This window comes from Carcharhinus amblyrhynchos, chromosome 9 (assembly GCF_965287045.1).
Source record: "Carcharhinus amblyrhynchos chromosome 9, sCarAmb.v2.hapA, whole genome shotgun sequence".
Lineage (NCBI taxonomy): Eukaryota > Metazoa > Chordata > Chondrichthyes > Carcharhiniformes > Carcharhinidae > Carcharhinus > Carcharhinus amblyrhynchos.
In genome coordinates, this window is record NC_137332.1 from 103,323,448 (window position 1) to 103,345,314 (window position 21,867).

Genomic DNA, 21,867 nt, shown 5'->3' on the forward strand with positions numbered 1-21,867 from the left:
AGGGTCACGTGGCTCAATCCGTTGGGTGTTTGAATCTGATTGGCTGCCCGGCAACTGGGCCGACGCTGGCGCCTATGTCACCGGCACGACCATCAGCGAGGAGCTATTAGCTGCAGGAGGAGGGGGGCCTGTTAATTGTGAATTGTTTCCTCCCTTCCCCCAACCGTCAGCGAGGAGCTATTCGCTGCAGGAGGGGGGCTTGCTAATTGCTCACTCCCTTCCCCCCATTCCATTACGTAATGGCCGCCGACGTCAGAATGAGTTGCAGATATTTTCCGTTGCCTGCGCAGGCGCACCGCGGTTTACTTTTTCCCCAAAAGGAACCAATTTATTTATCTTTTTAAAAAATCGCAATCCCCTCAGTGTCGCCCTCAGATCGAGCCTATTATTAATTTGCCAATCGAAGAGGGGAGGGAAGAAAGAAAAGACACACAAAGCATTTCCTCAGAGGACAATTGTCGGGTCACGTGATACTTTGGAGGGTCTCCCTACAAAAAACACAATTCATTCCTGTTAGTGCAACGATAACTTTGACATCGGATGGTTATTTTTGATTAAAACAATTATTTTTTTTCAAATTCAAGGACGGTTTTAGAATGTGGTGACGTCATGACAAACCACGCGGATTTCAAATCAGTGCGGTTTTATTTTGTTCCTCCTAAATAGGTGATTTTTAAAAAAAATGACCGAAGTGGCATTTTTATTTTCAAACAAAACTTAGCTGTCAGTTAATTTTAGTTTCGTTTGGAAAGTGGCTGGGATCAGGATGACCTTTCACCCCGCCTGGCACAACAACAAGATGGCGGCGCTGGTTAGCCAGTTGTGTGGGCAGCTCAGGGCAATGGCAGTACTGCATAGGGGCTTGCTGGTAAGATTCTGCTGCTGTTTCTGATGCTCTGAATTGAAATTTAAAAATAAAATAAAATAAAATTGGCCTTTCTTTTTAAGTCAGCTAAAAGCCCTAGACAATCTCTCACTTAGTAAAGAATGAATTTCACCCATTTTAAAGATGAAGGGAACGTCAACACATCTGTCTCTTACTCCTGCTAAGTAGCAGAGACTGTACTCTGGGGTGGTGAGCAGGGAGGAGTTTTAAGTTTATTTATTGGTGTCACAAGTAGGCTTACATTAACACTGCAATGAAGAAACTGTGAAAATCCCCTAGTGACCACACTCTGGTGCCTGGCGAAACGTGCCATTTACAGGTCCAGGCAGCGGGCAATCAAGGGGGGCCGTTCATCCTGACTGTCTGCCCCTCTACTGCGGCTACGTTCATGGCCAGGTGTCCCTGGAGAGTCTGTGGGTATAGTTGATGCCTTCTGTGCCTGTTGGGCACCGCAGGGGTTGGTGTGCATTATTGACCCTTGTAATTACGTTTTAATTTGACATTTTTAAGTTTCCTTTGTACTTTGTTTTTGTTTGGGCCATTCCCCTTCCTTTTAAGGAGCTGCCCCATTTACTTTATCCTAATTTAACTTGAGTTTGTTTATTTGGTTTGACCTTAAAAGAGGACCACACTCCAGTGCCTGTTTGGGTATGCTGAGGTAGAATTTAGCACAGCCGATGCACCTATCCAGCGCATCTTTTGGACTGTGAGAGGAAACAGGAGGGAACCTGGGGAGAATGTGCAGATGCAGCATAGATAGTGATCCAAGCTGGGAATCAAACCTGGTTTCCTGGCGCTTTAAGGCAGAGTTGCTAACAACTTTCCCACTGTGTCTTGGTTCTCCAGCCTGGCAACCCTGTAAGCTGTTTGTGCACCTAATTCTGGCCTCGTGAGAAATCTGTTGTGAATCTGTGGAATTCCCTGCCCAGTGAAGCAGTTGAGGCTACCTCATTGAATGTTTTTAAGACAAGGATAGATACATTTTTAAACAGTAAAGGAATTAAGGTTTCTGGTGAGCGGGTGAGTAAGTGGACTAAGTCCACAAAAAAATCAGCCATGATCTTATTGAATGATGGAGCAGGCTTGAGGGGCTAGATGGCCTACTGCTCCTAGTTCTTATGTCTGTTTATTTTCTGATTATGCCATTTGGTGTTCTAGGCTGAAGGTGCTATGTAAATGCAAGTTGTTGTATCCTTGTGACATTGGAATTCAGATGTATCAGTTTTTGTTGGTGGGGGGATATATTTGGCCGATTGAGTCTGCACTAATCCTCTGAAAAGCATCCCATCCAGCCCCACCACTCTTCCCTGCCCCATCCCCATAACCCTCCCCACCTCATCCCACACCCCAGCACATCTATCATGGCTAACCCACCTAACCTGCACATCTTTGGATTGTGGGAGGAAACCGGCGCACCCAGAGGAAACTCACGCAGTCATCTAAGGTTGGAATAGAACCTGGGTCCCTGGTGCTGAAGCAGCGAACCACTGTGCTGCCCCTTTATACCTTTGTGGAATGGGGCAGTGTAGTGGCCCTGACCAGGCCAAAATTGTCCTTCATTTGCTAGGCCATTTGAAGAGGGCAGACATTGGCCTCTACTAGTTAAGGATGGCAGATTTCCTTCCCAACCAGGCATCAGTGAACAATTGATGATGGTTGTTATGATCACCAATATTATTAGGTTTATATTCCAGAGCAAGCGTGACATTACCATTAGGCCACCACCTCACCTACTGATAGGTTTCGACACTTGTTTCTGGTTGAGCCATTTTAATTACGCTCTTGGACTTCCTCCAGTGCCTCTTTACCTTTTCTAATATAATACAGACTAGAACTGCTCTCGGTGCTCCAAAGATCTATACAAGTTGTACATGTCTTTGTGCTTTTTGATTCTGTCTCCCTAGAAATGAACCCCGGTTTGCTTTTTATTTCAAATCGCCTTTATAAGTATATGTCGTCACTTTATCCCACCGCCCAAATCTCTCTTCCTCTACCCCACTGAGGCACTTACTTTCTAAAAGGAGTATTTGGTTTCCATTTCTTCCTACCTCACCTCATTCCCAGGTCTTCAACACAATACAGACGGTCACACTGGTACATCAGTGAGAAAGTGCTACGTTATCCAGGGTGGGGAGGGGGTGTTCCTTTGGGAAGGACTGTGAATGAAAGCTGTCATAAATCCCATGGTACATCTGAAAAGAGAACAGTTAGTTTTTCAGAACATTCCGTGCACAAAATGGCTGAACGTTCCTTTTTTTTTGGACTCTTCACTCACTCTTCGCATTCAGGTTGGACTTCACAGCAGCCGCTTCCTGCCTCAAGCAGTTTACTTAGTTTGGTACACCTTACCATGTGTTTACATTCTATTCTGCATATTCAATCACATGGGCCAATTTGGTCTCTGCCAATAACTCCTTATGTAAAACCAGGTTGTTTATACCACAGACGAAACAGTCCCTCAACATTTCTTCTAAAGCTGGGCCGAATTTGCATTGCTCTGTCCTCTCAATCTGACCACAAAGCCTGAGATTGTCTCCCTGCTCTCGGATTGCTGAATGAAATTTGTCCCTCAACATAACGATTGGAATGATTCTTAACCAACCCAGCTATCTGGTCAAAAGAATGGATGCTAAACTTCTGAGTAAACTCTAAGTCTGAGGGCCACAAACTGAGCTGAATAACCTTCCGCTTTTCTTCAATTGTTATCGCATTCACTACAAAAAACTAACATAGTCTCTCAATATATTTAAGGATTGAAATGTTCTAATTTCCTGATGCAAAGTACAGGTGCATTTTAACATGCACCTGTACTTTGCTTTTTCTTCTATTTGACACCCAGCCTCTTTCCCTTGTTATGGTTCAGGTTAGAAACTCAAGTGTTTTATGAAGCCTGCCTGAATCGTAAGTTTTACATCTTGAATTTGACTAGATAAGCATGATGTGTCATTTCAGGTATGATTTAAATGACCCACTAGGGAGCTTTTGTCAAACAAAGTTTATTTAAGAATATAGTCAACATGTATAGTAAGAAAATTATCAAGAACTTTTATCAATTACAAACAAGAAACAAAACAACCACTATAATGTATGACTCTTAATGAGTTCCAATTAAACCAAAACTCATACACCACAAAAAAACCCTTTTCACGGGTTTAACACAGCACAGACTAATGCTCACTTGATACTGGGATCGAGACCTTTAGTTCAATTCTGCAGTTCAATGCGCTTGGGACTCAGAACGGTCTGAAGCCAAGACAGCTTTTTAAAGTGCCAGAGAGACTCTGGTCCAGCCCCAACAACAGATGTTCTATTCCAGGAAGGCTTTCAGCCAAAAGCAGAATTTCCCAAAACAGAGAGAGAGAAAGAAGAGACGGTGCTTTCAGTATGATGTCCCCCGTCCCCTAAACCCAACTCAAACCTGCAGTTCAAAACTGAAATTGAAAACAATCCATGTTGCGTGACGTGCCTACAATTTTTTTCTCCTGTACCAATGACATTACTTAAGGCATGAAACCCTTCCCCTCCCGCTGTGCACTGCAATCCCCAAAGAACTTGGAAAGATTTTCCTCATTGCCAGTGTAATAAATCAAGGGTGACTCAGTGAGGCTCAGGAACAATTGGGCTTTATTGCAAACTCAAAGATTAACTACATATACACATAGGATCCAACAGGATAACTATACAACTGTACACTTACTCCTCCCAGACTTCAATTCAAGACCCGGGATACGCACTATAGCACACGATTCGCTCGACTTCCTCCCTTGACACTCAACAATGTCTGACCCAAACTCAAGACCTTCAGGGAATGTCCCCTTAAAGGGGCCATGCTCCCATATCTAGGTACTTGGAAACGTGGGGTTAGGGATGGGAGGAGTGAGGGTGATGGTAAAGGCAAACTTGCTCCATCAAACTTGACTCAAGCAGTCAGGATGCAAGTGAGCAAAGTGACCCCTAATGTTCCCTTCTATCAGTTGTGTAATCTCCTGTGAGACCTTCTCAGCCATTTCTGGGGTGGGGAAAAACATGAAAAATTCCTAAAGGAATCAAAGCGAGTTCAGCAAACCGTAGGGCCGAAGAGAGAGTTTCTAAAATTCTCTATTATTGGCACTAATAACCAGAAGCAAAAAATACACCCAGCTCCTTCTTTATCCAGTCCATGTGAACTGGCAACTCATCCTCTGAATCCAAGGAAAAATTTGCTGATATCTCTCATAGGCATAACCCACCCACGCTTTCTAGTTCGGATCGTCTGGCCACACACGCAAACATAGAGGAGGCCATTCGACTCTTCAATTCTGCTCCACTATTTATTATGATCATGTCTGATCATCTAACTCAGTAACCTTTTCTCGCCTCCTCCACACCCCCACTCCTCCATATCTTTTGACCTCTTCGTCCCAAGTGCTTTATCTAACTCCTTGAAAACATTCAATGTTTTGGCCTCAGTTGCTTTCCAGTGTGGTGAATTCCACAGGCTCACCATGTGACCATCCTTCCTGCATCTACCCTGTCTGGTCCTGTTAGAATTTTATAGGTTTCTATGAGATTCCTCCCCTCATTCTTCTCAACTGCAATGAATATAATCTTAACCAACTCTTTATACCTTCAGTCTTGATAGTCCTTGGTGCCCTAGTACTTCAGATCCCTCTCTCGCCGAACAAACTTAAGTTCTGTACCAAGCATGGTATATACGTGCTTGGAGATGGCCTGCGTGACAACCCTATTTTTTTCTACATTGTAATGGTCACACCTCTTTTGGGTTCCATCTCCTTTTATGATGCAGGTAGTACTGCTGCCTCACAGCGACAGGGACTCTGGTTTGATTCCCAGCTTGGGTCGTTGTCTGTGCAGAGTCTGCATGTTCTCCCCTTTTACGGGTTTCCTCTGGGTGCTCCAGTTTCCTCCCACAGTCTGAAAGACGTGCTGGTTAACCGCATTGGCCATGTTAAATTCTCCCTCAGTGTACTTGAAAAGGTGCTCGAGTGTGGCGACTAGTGGATTTTCACAGTAGCTTCATTGCAATGTTGTGACACTATTAAGTAAATAAATCAGTCTGCTCTCTTTATCACCACCAAAGTGATGGAAGACTCCTCTCCACGGCACTGGTAAAGAGCAACAAGTTGCTTGCGATAAGTCCCCAGGCTGAGATTTTTCTTCTTTTGCAGACAGTGACCTCTTCCTTCAAGGGGCCAATTTAAATCTCTGCTTGTAGGAAAATTGAGAGGTGCGATGTGGGATTTATATGCTGCCCAGTTGAAGTTGGGTGTTGAGTGATATTGGACAGGGTGTAAAACCGACATCCAGCCTGGCAAATTGGCTTCAGCTGACCTCAGGGATATTTGACCAATGGTGTTTTCAGCTGTGCACAGTCCTGCTGACATTGTACATGTGAGCACTCTCCACAGGGACTGCTGGCCAATATAATCAGCAGCAGGGACCCAGGAGTACTCTCTTTCCTGAAGCAACTTGTCAGTGATGACAGAACAGGGGCCCTTTCCTGTCTTTGTGACTCTTCTCCTGTGCTGTCACCTGAGCTGTGGAGTTTTCAAATGAGCCCTGTGAGCGACATTTTTCGCACCCAAAGCAGACAGGTGCAGCCCAGTACAGTGTTTTGTTGCAAATATTGTGTGCAGTTGTGGGTGAACTGGCTGCCGACCATTGTCAACAACCCAACTGGCGAGTAGACAGAAATGCAAAGACACTGAGGAACTGTGTTCTGAAAATGAGCCCTATTGCATAGACTTGCAGCACAGAACAGATCTGTGTTTATACGCCACGGGAGCCTCCTCCCACTCTACTTCATCAAAACCCGATTAATGTTGGAACAGGAAATTTTTTATATCACTTACAGGATGTGGGTGTCACTGGCTAAGCCAGCATTTCTTGCCCATCCCTAATTGAGAGGATGCTGGAGCAGCCTTCTTGAACCACTGCAATCCCTAATTTGGATGAGGGAACAAAATGTAACATCTCAAAGTTTGCAGATGATACCAAGTGAACTGTGACAAAGATGCAGAGATCCTTCAGAATGATCTGGACAGGTTGGATGAGTGGGTAAATCAACGGCAGATGCAGTGTAATTTGGATAAATGAGAGGTTTTTCACTTAGGAAGCAAAAACAAGAAAGCAGGTTACTGCCTGAATGGCTTTAAATTGAGAGAGGAGCGTGTGCAGCGGGATCTGGGTGCCCTAGTGCACCAGTCACTGAATGTAAGCATGCAGGTGCAGCAGGCAGGAAAGAAGGCAAATGGTACGTTGGCCTTTCTTTGCAAGAGGTTTTGAATACAGGAGGAGGATTGTGTTGCAATTATACAGGATGTTGGTGAGACCACACCTAGAGTATTGTGTTCAGCAGTGATTTAATTTCTCTGGTTTCTTCTTCTCTGCCTGCAGAGTGCGACTTTGCAATGGAGGATGCTGCAACCAGCTGGCCATTCTTTCAGTACCGCGTCAGACCAGACCACCTTCGACCTGATCTCTCGCTACAAGGAACGCCCGTGGGAATATCTGCAGAGCGAAGGTTCTTGCTGCATATTTATTAAACTAAAGTTGTGTTCTATACTGCCTTCACCAATGGAAATGACTTCTCAGTGGTGCACACTATCTCTGTCTTAAAAACACTCAATGACCTGGCTTCCACAGCCTTCTGTGGCAATGAATTCCACAGATTCACCACCCTGTAGCTGAAGAAATTTATCCTCATTTTGGTTTTAAATGGTCGTCCCTTTACTCTGAGGTTGTGCCCTTGGATCTTAGTCTCTCCCACTAATGGAAACATCTTCCCTACGTTCACTCTATCCAGGACTTTCAGTATTCTGTAAGTTTCAATGAGATCTCTCCCTCATCCTTCTAAACTCCATCGAGTCCAGACCCAAGAGTCCTTAGGCACTCCTCAAACATCAAGGCTTTCATTCCCTGGATCATTCCCATGAACCTCCTCTGGACCCTGTCCAAGACCAGCATATTCTTCCTTAGGTACAGGGCCTAAAACTACTCGCTATATACCAAATGTGGTCTGACCAGAGTCTTGTAAAGCCTCAGCAGTACATCCCCTCCCTTTGTATTCTAGTCCTCTTGAAATGAATGCTAGTGTTGCATTTGCTGTCCTAACTACCAACCCAACCTGCATTAGAGGATTGTCACTCTTAAGCAGTATGGGGAAACTAGGTTGCCACATTAACTTGCAGATTAGGCACCTTTGTAATTGCTTGTGGGCTCATCTATCTGGGAGGTTACTTACTCTGTGCATGAATCAATAGCTTTATTTCATTTTAAGGGCCGGGGTTACTGTACTAGAATGCAAGTATTTATTACCTGCGCTAACCTACCAGTGACTTGGCAATTGAGCACTTGGGAGACTTGATATTATGACTACTTAGAACTTTAACACTTTCGCTCCCTGCTGATTGTAGTGTCTAATGGGTGTCAAGCTAGACATGATGGCGTCAGAAGATCTTGATGGACTGTGAGAAAGTGGGTCAGACACTGTCCTTTCCCCCTGTGGGACAGTGGGTCAGACACTGTCCTTTCCCCCTCTGGGACTGGGTGGGACAGTGGGTCAGACACTGTCAGATGATGAAGGATGACCATCTGATTAAGGATAGCATCACGGTGGTAGCAAGGGATGATATTGGAGCCAAGGAGCAGAGGGTGGAATCATTGTGGGTGGAGATTAGGAACAGCAAAGGGAGGAAGACGCTGGTGGGTGTCGTCTATAGGCCCCCGAATAATGATCTGGAGGTGGGGCGGGCTGTTAACGCGCAAATCAGTGCAGCGTGCAGGAATGGGACGGCCGTAGTTATGGGGGATTTCAATCTGCATATTGATTGGTCGACCCATGTTGGACGTGGGGGGCTCGAGGAAGAGTTTTTGGAATGCTGCTGGGATAGTTTCCTCGAACAGTGTGTGTTGGAGCCGACGAGGGAGCGAGCTATCTTGGATCTGGTGCTATGTAATGAAGCAGGTAGAATTAGGGACCTTGTGGTGAAGGATCCTCTTGGGGAGAGTGATCATTGTATGGTGGAGTTTCTGGTGCAGATGGAGGAGGAGAAAGTGGGTTCCCGGACACGCGTCCTTTGTTTGAATAGAGGGGAATACGGTAGGATGAGAGAAGAATTGGCGAATGTGGACTGGGAGAGCGCGTTGGAGGGAGGGTCTGTTGAGGAGCAGTGGAGGATCTTTAAGGAGATCTTTCTTGGTGCTCAACGGAAATTTATTCCGATGGTCAAAAAGGATAGTAGGAGGAGAGGTAATAAGCCGTGGATAACGAAGGAGGTGAAGGAAAGTGTTAAACTAAAAGCGGAGGAATTTAGAGTAGCTAAGAGTAGTGGGCGAGAAGAGGATTGGGAGAGGTTTAAATGTCAACAAAGATTGACAAAGAAGTTGATAAGGAAGGGTAGGAGAAACTATGAAGCTGGGCTAGCGCTTAATATAAAAAAGGATAGCAAGAGTTTTTATAAATATATAAAAAGGAAGAGGCTGGCTAGGGTGAATGTTGGTCCTTTAGAGGATGAGAAAGGGGACCTAGTGGTAGGGGATGGGGATATGGCTAAGGTATTGAATAACTTTTTTGTTTCTGTCTTCACGGAGGAGGACGTGAATAATTTGCCGGGTGTTAGCGATGGAAAGGTGGTAGGACTGGAGGGTCTTAATGACATTACTGTTACTAGAAAGGCGGTGCTCGACAGACTGGAGGGGCTGATTGTGGACAAGTCCCCAGGACCGGATGGAATGCATCCGAGGGTTCTGAAAGAAATGGCGGAGGTGATAGTGGATGCCTTGGTGGTTATTTTCCAAACGTCGCTGGATTCCGGGGAAGTGCCGGATGATTGGAAAACGGCTAATGTTACGCCGTTGTTTAAGAAGGGTGCCAGGCAAAAGGCGGGGAATTATAGGCCGGTTAGTTTAACGTCTGTGGTAGGTAAAATGTTAGAATCTGTCATTAAGGAGGAAATTGCGAGGCATCTTGAAGGGAATTGCTTGATAGAGCAGACGCAGCACAGTTTCATTAAAGGGAAGTCGTGTCTGACAAATTTACTGGAGTTCTATGAGGATGTGTCTAGGGCGGTGGATAGAGGAGAGCCGGTGGATGTGGTCTTTCTAGATTTTCAGAAGGCGTTTGACAAAGTGCCTCACAAGAGGTTATTGCAGAAGGTCGAGGGACATGGAGTTGGGGGTAGGGTGTTAGCGTGGATAGAGGATTGGTTGTCAAATAGGAGGCAGAGAGTGGGGGTCAACGGGTGCTATTCGGATTGGCGGATGGTGACTAGTGGAGTGCCCCAGGGGTCGGTGCTGGGGCCTCAGCTTTTTACCATTTATATAGATGGTCTGGAGGAGGGAACCAAGTGTAGAGTGTTGAAATTTGCTGATGACACCAAGATTGGTGGAACGGCAAATTGTGCGGAGGGTGTGGAGAGTCTGCAGAAGGATCTAGATAGGCTGGGCGAATGGGCCAGGAAATGGCAAATGGAATTTAATGTTGGCAAGTGTGAGGTGGTCCACTTTGGTAGGAAGGACTATTACTTACGGGGCGAAAAACTGCAGCAGGCGACGGTGCAGAGGGACCTCGGGGTCCTTGTGCATGAGTCGCAAAAACCCAGCTTGCAGGTGCAGCAGGTGGTCGGGAAGGCGAATGGGATGCTGGCCTTCATAGCGAAGGGGATTGAATATAAAAGTAGGGAGGTCTTGCTGCAGCTGTATAGGGCATTGGTGAGGCCGCAACTGGAGTACTGTGTGCATTTTTGGGCGCCGCACCTGCGCAAAGATATTTTGGCCTTGGAGGGAGTGCAGAGGAGGTTTACTAGGCTGATACCGGGGTTGAGCTATGAGGAGAGGCTGAATAAACTGGGCTTGTACTCGTTAGAGTTTAGAAGAATGAGAGGAGATCTCATTGAGACGTATAAGATGATGAATGGGATGGATAGGATAGAGGTGGAAAGACTCTTCCCGCTCAAAAAAGACAATAGGACTAGGGGGCACAGCCTCAAGATAAAAGGGGGGCGGTTTAGAACGGAGTTGAGGAAGAACTTCTTCACTCAAAGGGTGGTGAATCTCTGGAATTCTCTGCCCGTTGAAGTGGTGGAGGCTGCCTCGCTAAATATTTTTAAGACGCGGGTTGATGGGTTTTTGATAGGAGAGGGGATTAAGGGTTATGGGGAGAGGGCGGGAAAGTGGAACTGAGCAGCGACAGATCAGCCATGATCTTATTGAATGGCGGGGCAGGCTCGAAGGGCTAGATGGCCTACTCCTGCTCCTATTTCTTATGTTCTTATGTTCTTATCTGTATTCCTAGTGTATCCGCAATCCACTGCATTCTGGAAGCGGGTGTGTTGAAGATATTACTGCTCATCTGCCATCAGAGTCCCCTAAAGAGGGATGGCAGAGATGTTTCACAAATTGGTCACTCCCACACCAATTTTGTACACCCTAATCAGTCTTTGTCATATCATCATTCTGCCTTCTTGAGACCCAGAAGTTGATAACGTGTTGGCAACCTTCAAGGACCATGCTGGACTCCTAGACATTTGTATTCCCGTTTTCCTTTTCAATACCTTTTAGTTTGGTTTAACTGTTGGGGTCCCTCGGCATAAATTTTTCTTCAGTCTTTTTCTTTTTACATTTAAGCAGAGAAACTAGAAGCAGGAGTAGGCCATTCAGCCTTTCGAGCCTGCTTTGCCATTCATTTTGATCATGGCTGATCATCAAATTCAATATCCTGATTTTTCACCCCCCCACCCCATATCCCTTGATCCCTTTAGCCCCAAGAGCTAGATCAAATTTCTTCTTGAAATCACACAGTGATGCTTTGTGTTGCAGAGTACATTGAGCGATATGGCAAAAATCCAATTTGGGCTGACTATCGGAGGAACCACAAGGGTGCGATCCCACCTCAGAAGACCAGGAAAACCTGCATTGTAAGATCATTGCTCTCCTCGTGGTCTTTCATTTTTTTTCCCACCTTTTGTAACTGCGCTGTTTCTCATGGCTCTGCCCATCTGGCGCGCTGCCTTTGGTTTTAGTGCACCGGACCTTGGGTTTTTACCTTTTGTTTTTTTTTGTTTTGGAAAGGATTGCAACACCAGTGTGGTGGCACAGTGGTTAGCATTGCTTCTCCTCAGCACCAGATACCTGGGTTCGATTCCCGGCTTGGATGACTGTGTGGAGTTTGCACGTTCTCCCCGTGTTTGCATGGGTTTGCTCTGGGTGCTCCTCCTGCAATCCAAATATGTGCACATTAGGTGGATTGGCCATGTTAAATTGCCCCTTAGTGGCCCAGGATATGCAAGTTAGGTGGGCTGGCCATGCTAAATGCGCAGGGTTACAGGGATACTGCGGAGGAAGTTGGTCCTGGGTAAAATGCTTTTTCAGAGAGTCAATGCAGAGTCGATGAGTCAAGTGGCCCCCTTCTGCACTGTTAGGATCCTATAGGTTCAGTGTCCAACAGGTTCCTGAATTAAATTCAGGGCGGGGTTTCAAAAGGATTAACCTGACTTGGACTGTCATCCAAAGGCTCTGCTGCCATGTCTTTAGTCAATGGCACCATTCCCCCATCAACCCTGTGTTCAGTGGCCTATATTGGTTCCCTTAAAACATTTTACCTTCAAACTTCTCATTATTTTCTGATCTCTCCCAGATCTTGCCTTTTTCTGTCTCTGTGGTCCCCACAAGCCCTCTGACACCTGATTGTGGCCTCTTGAGTGTCTCTGATATTTATCACTCCACCATGCTTTGAGTTGCCTATGTCCTGGGCTCTGGGCTGCTTTCTTTCAACCTCTCCACCTCCTTATTTTCTTACTTTTTTTTAGATACTCTTTAAAACCTATTTCTTTGGCCAACCCTTTGCTCTAATATCTCATGGCGTGGTTTGGTGTCACATTTTTGCTTCATAAAACACAACAGTGAAGCATCTTTCAGAGGCTTTATTACCTAAAAGCTCTGCACAGATCTAAGTTCACAGAATTGCATATATCTTCACAGATTGGCCTCCTTTTGCCCTGTAACATTCTGCCCAGTGTCTGTACCAGCTCTCTGAATTAGCATTTTAACTCGCGCCATTTCCCTGCCTTCTCCCCCAACCCAAGAATCCCTTGATTGAACCTGTATCTACCACATTCTCGGTCCACTCCAGAGTCACTCTCCCCTTCCCCCTCGTCTCTTCCTCTCGCTCACCCTCATCCCTCCCTGTCTCTCCTCCCCTGTCTCTCTCTCTCTCTCTCTTCTCCCCTGTCTCTCTCTCTTTCTTTCTCTCTTCACCCCCGTCCCTCCCTTTCTCTCTCTCTCCTCCCCTCCCTGTCTCTCTCTCTCTCTCTCTCTCTTTCTTCCCTCCTGTCCCTCCATCTCCCCCCATCAGTGTCTGTCTCTCTATCTCTCCCCCCCTCCCTCTGTCTTTCTTCTCTCTCTCTCTCCTCATCTCTCTCTGCACCACCCCCTCACTCCACATCTCTCTCTCTCTCCCCGTCATCTCCCCCATCCCTTGTATTCCAGACCCAGACCACTCATTTTCTGAAAGGATATTTCTCACGTAATTTTTTGCTGCCTTTTGTCAATTAGTTTAAATCTGATCCCTGTTCTTGATCCTTTCATAAGTGGGAGCACTTTCTCCCCCAGTTCCACCAAATCTCTTTTTTTTCCCTCCAAAGGCAAGTGTTCCATCTTCTCCAGTTTCTGATCCTTGGTACCATTTCATCAATCTCTTCCACACTCTTTCCAATATTTTCATGTCCTTCCTGTAGAGTGGCACCCAGGACTGTACACAGTATTCCAGCTGTTGTATTCCCTTGGGTTTGGAAAGTTGAAGTAGGGCCTGATTGATTTAAGGGACTGGATAAAGTAGGTCTAGAGAAGCTGATTCCTGCGCTTGTGGGGGAGTTGAGGGGGTGTGAAATTGGGTCGTTATGGAGTAAAATGAAGGGGATTATAGAATCATAAAATCCTACAGTGCAGAAGGAGGCCATTTGGCCCATCCAGTCTGCACCAATCATAATCCCATCCAGGCCCTAACCCCATAACCCCAATCTGCTACTCCCCCTGACATTCGAGTCAATTTAGCACAGCCAGTCAACCTAACCCGCATATCTTTGGACTGGGGGAGGAAACCCATGCAGACATGGGGAGAACATGCAAACTCCACACAGACAGTAACCCGAGACCGGAATTGAACCAAGTCCAAATGATGTGAGGCAACAGTGCTAACCACTGTGTCACCATGCCGCCTATTCTTTATTTGTGTATCTTCACACATACGTTTTCCGTTTTTGGGGAATAATGGGGGAAGCAATGGAAGGATTCCCAAACTGACTTATTAGCCCATTGAATCACATTACGAATGCTCCTTCTGTGGCCAACAAGTCCCTGGAGTTGGACTTGAACCCAAAACTTAAGTAGGGGTGCGATCCACCGCACCACAAGTTCTCCTAAAGGGGAGAACTCAAAGGCAATGAGGCCAATTCAAATATCCAGGACCAAGATTGGTAGATTGTTATTAACTCAAGGGGTCTGGAGAAAAGGCAAGATAAATGGAATTGTAGTGCTTTCAACCCACGTTCGAATTGAATTTGGCTGAAGACTCGACGGGTTGTCTGGGGGCCGAAAAAAAAACAAATGCTAGAAATACTCAGCAGGTCGGGCAGCATTTGTGGGGAGAAAAAGGAAAGGATAACTCATCCTAGATGCTGCCCGAACTCTGAGCATCTCCAGCATTTTCTGTTTCTATTTCAGATTCTCAGAATCTGCAGTTTTGGTGCATGCGGTTTCTGTGCTGTGGATTCTGTGTAACTGTCCACTCAGCTTGCTGCCTTTAGTAAATCCCTAAGCCTTCTGCTCTTCTTGTGCCCCCTTTCGACTGGTCCTATCGTAACACGTGCTTTTCTTCTGCAGAGAGGGGACAAAGTAAGCGGCAATCCTTGCCCAATATGCCGAGATCCGAAGATCCAGGTTGACCACCGGGTGAGCGTCTCCAAAGGCCTGCAGGTTTTATTAGTCACTGGGGGGATGTGGGTGACTCCTGCAAGCTTGCTTTTATAACCCCTTCTGCACTTCTCTGAGACAGTGGCTGTGGGGCTTCAGAGAAACAGGTCACAGTAAGGACTTGTCATGCCTGTTTGAAGGACTCTAGGAATCAGCCACGTAGTGCAGACCAGAGCGAGTATAGATGGCAAATACTGGAAGAACATTTGCTGAGTAGCTGGGTTTCACAATGGTTATTTTCAATGTTGACAGCAATGAGTTGGGGGGGGGGGTGGTGGTTGGTGGTGGTGGCAGTTGTAACACATTGGTAACGTCAGTGGAAGTCCAGACTAATGCTGCAGTATCATGCATTCCAATCCTATCACACAGCTGGGGGAATAAAATGATCATCACATTGATAATTGATCTAAAAAAGCCATCCGTTCCTTTAGGAAAGGAAAGGGCCACATGGTGGCTCAGTGGTTAGCACTGCTGCTTTGCAGCATCAAGGACCCAGGTTCGATTCCCGGCTTGGGTCACTGTCTGTGCAGAGTCTGCACATTTCTCCCCACATTTGCATGGGTTTCCTCCAGGTGCTTCAGTTTCCTCCCACACTCCAGTGATGTGTGGGTTAGGTTGATTGGCTATGCTAAATTGCCCCTTAGTATCCCTAGATGTGTAGGTTAGCGATTAGCCATGGGGAATGGGTGGGAGAGAGGGCCTAAATAAGATACACCATCAGAGAGTCAGGGCAGAGTTGATGAGCCGAATGGCCTCTTCTGCACTGTGGGGATTCTATGAAATCTGCTGTCCTGCAGCAATGGGATTGATTCTTAACTGCCACATGAAACTGTCAGCTCATCACTGCCTGCTCAAGAGCGACTGGGCATAGGCAATAAATGGTGACCTTGCCAGCAAAGCCCATTTTTCGAGACTGAATAAGTTAAAAAAGATGTTTTTATCTCGCTCAGCTCAACTTTAAAGTTCTCATCCTAGTGTTCAAGTTCCTCCTTGCCCCATCCTTTCCTATTTCTACAACTGCCTCCAACCCTTGGTGATATCTAATGCAATTCCGGTTCCTTGCAAGCCCCAACTCCCTTTGCCCTGCCCTTGGTGACCATACCTTCCAGCTGCTGAGCCCCCAGTCGAAAGAATTATCTCCCTAAACCTTAGGTTGCTTCTTAAACCTACCCCTTTGACCAAGATTTTAATCACCTGTATCAATCTCATTAAGTAGCTTGTTATCAAACTTTCATTAATGCTGTTGGGGGAATACCACTATTGAGAAAGGAAGAGCAGGTTTCAGCCTATTTTAAGCTCAGAGAAAACTTAAGAGGATGGAGGTATGAGGATGTATTGTACAAAGTTAACATGGAAAGAATGTTAACATGGAGAGGAAGTTGGGAGTCATATTTCCATTCAGGAAATAAGGAAATGCTTCTTTACCTAGAGGGTGGTGAGACTGTTTAACTCATAGCCACAAAGTGGCTGAGATGAACAGTATGGAGAGGCTCCTGAGAGGAATCTCCATGAGAGTACATGTTGAAACCAGTGTTCTGCATTTGTGGTTGCGGGTTCCTTTAATCACACAGTTTAATGGCGATATCATTAGGGTGTTGCAGAGATTGCTGTTTCATTTTCAGTTTGTACCTGGGACAGGAAAAAAGCTCCCAGAAAGATTCTGTTGAAGTTTGAATCAATGTGTGTGGACTACAAGTTTTCTTTATGTTTAAAATCCACAAGTCAGGACACTACAACCAGGGAATAGGAAGAAATGTTAACAGGCCAAAAAATGGATGGCGTGATAGCACAGTGGTTAGCACTGCTGTCTTACAGTGCCAGGGACCTGACTTCGATTCCCAGCTTGAGTCACTGTTTATGTTCTCCCCGTGTTTGCGTGGGTTTCCTCCGGCTGCTCCGATTTCCTTCCACAGTCTGAAAGACATGCTGGTTAGGTGCATTGGCCATGCTAAATTCTCCCTTGGTGTACTCGAACAGGTCCTGGAGTGTGGTGACTTGGGGATTTTCACAGTAACTTCATTGATGTAAGTCCACTTGTAACTAATAAGTAAACTTTAAAAAAAGTTACTTTAGAAGGCAGGTAGATGAGATGAGATACGTGTGACATATAAGCACCAGCACAAATCCATCAGCCTGAAAAGGCCTGTTCGTGTTCTGTGTGATTCAGAATTTTTATCATGGCAAACAAGCACTGAGTTTATTTTGTACTAACTGTGTGTTGCATCATTGTGACCCTGGCTTCCATTTCCCACAGAACGTGAAGCTCCTGGAACAATTCATTTGTCCTCACTCCGGTCTCGTTTATCATCCAACCAGAACCGGTAAGCACCTGATTAGTCACTGAATTGACAAATTGGTGGAGCACTCGGCAAATCAGCTCCCCTCCTGGCTCAACGCAACTATCCGGCTTGTGGCTGAACACAACAGATCAGCAGGTCTCCAAGTTAATTCACAAGTTGATTGTAGCTAGAGGTGTGGAGGGGAGGTTTCTTTCGTTCCTCCTCTCCCGCCCCCACTTCTGGGACTGGGTGGGACAGTGGGTCAGATGCTGCCCTTTCGACCCTCTCTGGGACTTGCTGGTTGGAATACGTATTTATTTTGTTACTGAGTGGCAACTCTGCTTCATCTCATTGGATTCTAGGTGTCTGTATGAAACAGTACAAGAAGTTGACCAAAGCAATACAAGATGCTAAGGATAATGGTAAGAAGCCTGGGGAATGGGGGATCTCGATAATGTGTAATTAAGGGAAGAAGAAGGGGGTTGTGGAGAAACCCTGGTCCAATTACGTTGGGAATTGTCTGGATTTAAACCTCTGCTGCAGCACGTGAGGCAGTGTAATGAGTTCAACTCTCCATTTAACCTCTCGGACCTGGGTGGTGGGGGCTGTGTGCACCATCTATAAAATGCACAGCAGGAACTCAACAAAGTTTCCTTAGCACCTCCCAAATCCCTGACCATGACTATTCTAGAAGGACAAGAGCAGCAGATACCAGGTGAGAACACCACCTGGAGGTTTCTTCCAAGTCACTCCATCCTGAATTGGGAATATCACTTCTATTCCTTCACTGATTGCTGGATCAAAATCCTAAAATTTCCTCCCTAACAACACTGTGGATGTATCTACATTGCTGAGACTCTAGAAGGAAGCTCACCACTGCCTTTTCAAAGGAGATTAGGGATGGGTAATAAGTGCTGATCCTGCCAAAGATGCCACATCCCATCAGCTAGTTTTTTTTAAAGCTGAGCTGTACTAGCCACTGTTCCTAACTAACCTACTGACAATTGTGTTCAACTTAGTGTGCTGTTAACAGCCACTTGGGACCCCTGGCTGAGCTGAACCTCTTGAGTTTTTATTGAGTTTTGATTTCCTATTGGAAAATGAGTTAGGGCAGGTGATGGATGTGAGTGTGAGGGAACACTTTAGATCCAGTGATCATAATGCCATTAGTTTCACCTGATCATGGGTAAGGATAGATCTGGTCCTTGGGTTGAAGTTCTGAACTGGCAAGAGGCCAAATTTGATGAAATGAGAAGGGATCTGGGAAGTGTGGATTGGCACAGGCTGTTCTCTGGTAAGGAAGTAAATGGAAAGTGGGAGGCCTTCAAAGGAGAAATTTTGAGAGTGCGGAGTTTGTATGTTCCTGTCAGGATTGAAGGCAAAGTAAATAGGAATAAGGAACCTTGGTTCTTGAGGGAGATTGTAACACTGATTAAGAGAGAGTTGTATGAAATGTACAGGCAGCAAGGAACAGATCAGATGCTTGAGTATAAAAAGTGCAAGAAGCTACTTAAGAGGGAAATCAGGAGGGCTAAAAGAAGACATGAGGTTACTTTGACAGACAGAGTGAAGGAAAATCCCAAGAAAATCTATAGGTATGTAAGGAGCAAAAGGATAGTGAGGGATAAAATTAGTCCTCTTGAAGACCAGAGTGGTAGACTGTGTATAGAACCAAAAGAGATGGGGGAGATACTAAATGGGTTTTTTGCATCCATTTTTACTGAGGAAACGGGCATGGAGTCTACGGAAATTGGGCAAACAGGTAAGAAGGTCATGGAACCTTTACAGATTAAAGGGGAGGAGATGCTGGCTGTCTTGAGGCAAATCAGAGTGGATAAATCCCCAAGACCGGACAGGGTATTCCCATGGACCTTGAGGGAGGCTACTGTTGAACTTGCAGGGGCCCTGATATATTTAAAATGTCAGTATTCATGGGAGAAGTGCCAGCTGATTGGAGGCTGGCTCATGTCATTCCGTTGTTTAAAAAAGATTCCAAAAGAAATCCAGGAAATTATAGGCCAGTAAGTTTGTTGTTGGTGGTGGGCAAGTTATTGGAAGGTGTGTTAAAGGATAGGATCTACAAATATTTGGATAGACAGGGACTTATTAGGGAGAGTCAACATGGTTTTGTGCGTGGTAGGTCGTGTTTGACCAATCTATTAGAGTTTTTCGAGGAGGTTACCAGGAAAGTGGATGAAGGGAAGGTGATGGATGTTGTGCACCTGGATTTCAGCAAGGCCTTCGACAGTGTCCCTCATGGGAGGTTAGTTAGGAAGGTTCAGTCACTAGGTATACATGGGGAGGTAGTAAAGTGGATTAGACACTGGCTCAATGGAAGAAGCCAGAGTGTGGTTGTGGAGGATTGCTTTTGAGTGGAGGCCTGTGTCTAGTGGTGTGCTGCAGGGATCGGTGTTGGGTCCACTGTTATTTGTCATCTATATCAGTGACCTGGATGACTGTGGTAAATTGGATCAGCAAATTTGCTGATGATACAAAGATTGGAGGTGTAGTGGACAGTGAGGAAGGTTTTCAAAGCTTGCAGAGGGATTTGGACCAACTAGAAAAATGGGCTGAAAAATGGCAAATGGAATTTAACACAGACAAGTGTGAGGTATTGCACTTTGGAAGGACAAACCAAAGTCGAACGTATAGGGTAAATGGTATGACTCTGAAGAGTGCAGTTGAACAGAGGAATCTGGGAATATAGGTACATAATTCCCTAAAAGTGATGTCACAGGTGGATAGGGTTGTAAAGAGTGCTTTTGGTACATTGGCCTTTATAAATATAGTATTGAGTATAAAAGTTGGAGTGTTATAAGATTGTATAAGGCATTGGTGAGGCCACATTTAGAGTATTCTGTACAGTTTTGGTCACCTAGTTACAGGAAGGATGTAAAAAAAGGTTGAAAGAGTGCAGAGAAGGTTCACAAGGATGTTGCTGGGACTTGAGAAGCTGAGTTAGAGATTGAATAGGACTTTATTCCCTGGAACATAAAGGGGAGATTTGATAGAGGTGAATAAGGTTTTGATGGGTACAGATAAATGAATGCAAGCAGGCTTTTTCCACTGAGGCTAGGGGGAGAAAAAAAAACAGAAGGCATGGGTTAAGGGTGGAAGGAGAAAAGTTTAAAGGGAATATTAGGGAGAAGCTTCTTTATGCAGAGAGTGGTGGAAGTGTAGAATGAGCTGCCGGATGAAGTGGTAAATACAGGGTCACTTTTAACATTTAAGAAAAACTTGGACCATATCCCTCCATACCCCTCTCCTCCATGAACCCACTCAAGTGCAGGTCAGTGGGACCAGACAAAACATGAGTCAGCACAGACAAGAAGGGCCAGTTTCTGAGCTGTAATTTATGGTTCTATAATTAGGATTAGAGATTGACAAAATGAAGGGTAAAGCAATAAACAATTCAAGGTTTAGTTCCTGTTAAATTCACCTTTCCCATTTGCATTGGTCGCACACACCTCACTGTTAATTCTGTCTCCTAATTCCATCTATTGCAGGTTTGCTCTCGTTCCAAGTACCCCGCATTGAGATCAATCCAGACGATTACTTTATTTCCCATGGGGCAGTGGGCAAAACCCCACCCCCGCCCCAGCAGGAGGGACCCTGGTACAGCTGGTATCAGTGGCAGGAGCCACCTGAGAAGGAGGTTGCTCGGATTCGTAAGATGTACAAACCCTTTCTAAAAGAGAACGTCACTCAGACACCCTAAGCTTGATCAGCAGCTGATGGGACCATTTCAAAAAGATATGGGAATGAGATTCTGGAGCATGTTCAACTAAATTTGAATAAAATGCAAAAACAGTCAACGACCAAGCTTACTTGCTGCAGTTTGTGATGGATTGGGAATTGGTACAGAATATCCTGCCTCAATCTGAGCTACTCATGTTGCAAGTAACTGAAATATTTAACATCTAAACATGTATAACTAAGGGAGCAGATGACTGTTGGAAAGAGGCTGAGAGATTTATTTGGATGGTACCAAGGATAGGGAGGGAATGCAGAGCTGAGGTTTAAAAGGTCTTCAAAATTCTGAGTTCTCGTAAGAGTAGAAACTTGATTTAAATCTGTTTATGGGGTAGAAACATTCCTGTGAAGTCCCTGGACATGTTTTACTACATTAAACATGCAACATTAATGTTGATCCAAGATAATCAAAAGGGCATAAATTTGAAAATGTGCAAAGTAATTGAAAGTGGGAAATGAGGAATAAAGTTTGTCAGTGAGTTGTGATCCAGAAAGCACACTGTGAAAGGATGGCGGTAACTGGGTCAACATTAACTTTTGGAAGGGATTGTGATACATACTCGAAGGGGAAACATTTACTGGGCTGTGACTGAACAGCAGGGGGAATTGAAACTAACTGGAAAGCTCTTATGAGAATGCTAGCCTTCTATACCATAATCATGCTAAATGGTAAGGCAATACTTGAAGGCCAGTCTGCGAATACAAATTTTCCATGGAACTGTGGACTGTCAGCATTTGAAAGATGGTAATTCATGGTTATGCTCCTATATGTCTTTAGAGGCTTAAAAATCTGCTTACTGTGACTGCCTACCTTCCCCTAAAGAACTTGGTCAGCAGGGGACGCTGAGCCTGACAATGCCCATCAACCTTTGAAGGCAGCCATGGTAATGAGATACAGAAATCAAGCAAACTCAAAAGTGGCCCAGGCCAATATCAATAATTAATCAGATAATAATAGACATTCATTCTTCCCCTTTTAAC

General features: G+C 45.3%; 1 protein-coding gene across 3 annotated transcripts; it reads left to right on the forward strand.

Moving 5' to 3' along the window:
- Positions 1-748: 748 nt before the first annotated feature.
- mrps18b (mitochondrial ribosomal protein S18B) lies at positions 749-20,948 on the forward strand. 3 transcript variants are annotated; one of them, XM_080196350.1, is made up of 7 exons: positions 749-868; positions 7,283-7,409; positions 11,705-11,802; positions 14,765-14,833; positions 17,109-17,175; positions 17,496-17,555; positions 20,640-20,948. In XM_080196350.1, the coding sequence occupies exons 1-7, from the start codon at positions 767-769 to the stop codon at positions 20,849-20,851; spliced, it is 735 nt and encodes a 244-aa protein (XP_080052476.1). In that variant the 5' UTR covers positions 749-766; the 3' UTR covers positions 20,852-20,948. The 3 variants fall into 3 exon arrangements, with proteins under 3 accessions (XP_080052476.1, XP_080052477.1, XP_080052478.1); XM_080196351.1 differs by lacking the exon at positions 17,496-17,555; XM_080196352.1 differs by lacking the exon at positions 14,765-14,833.
- Positions 20,949-21,867: the final 919 nt, after the last annotated feature.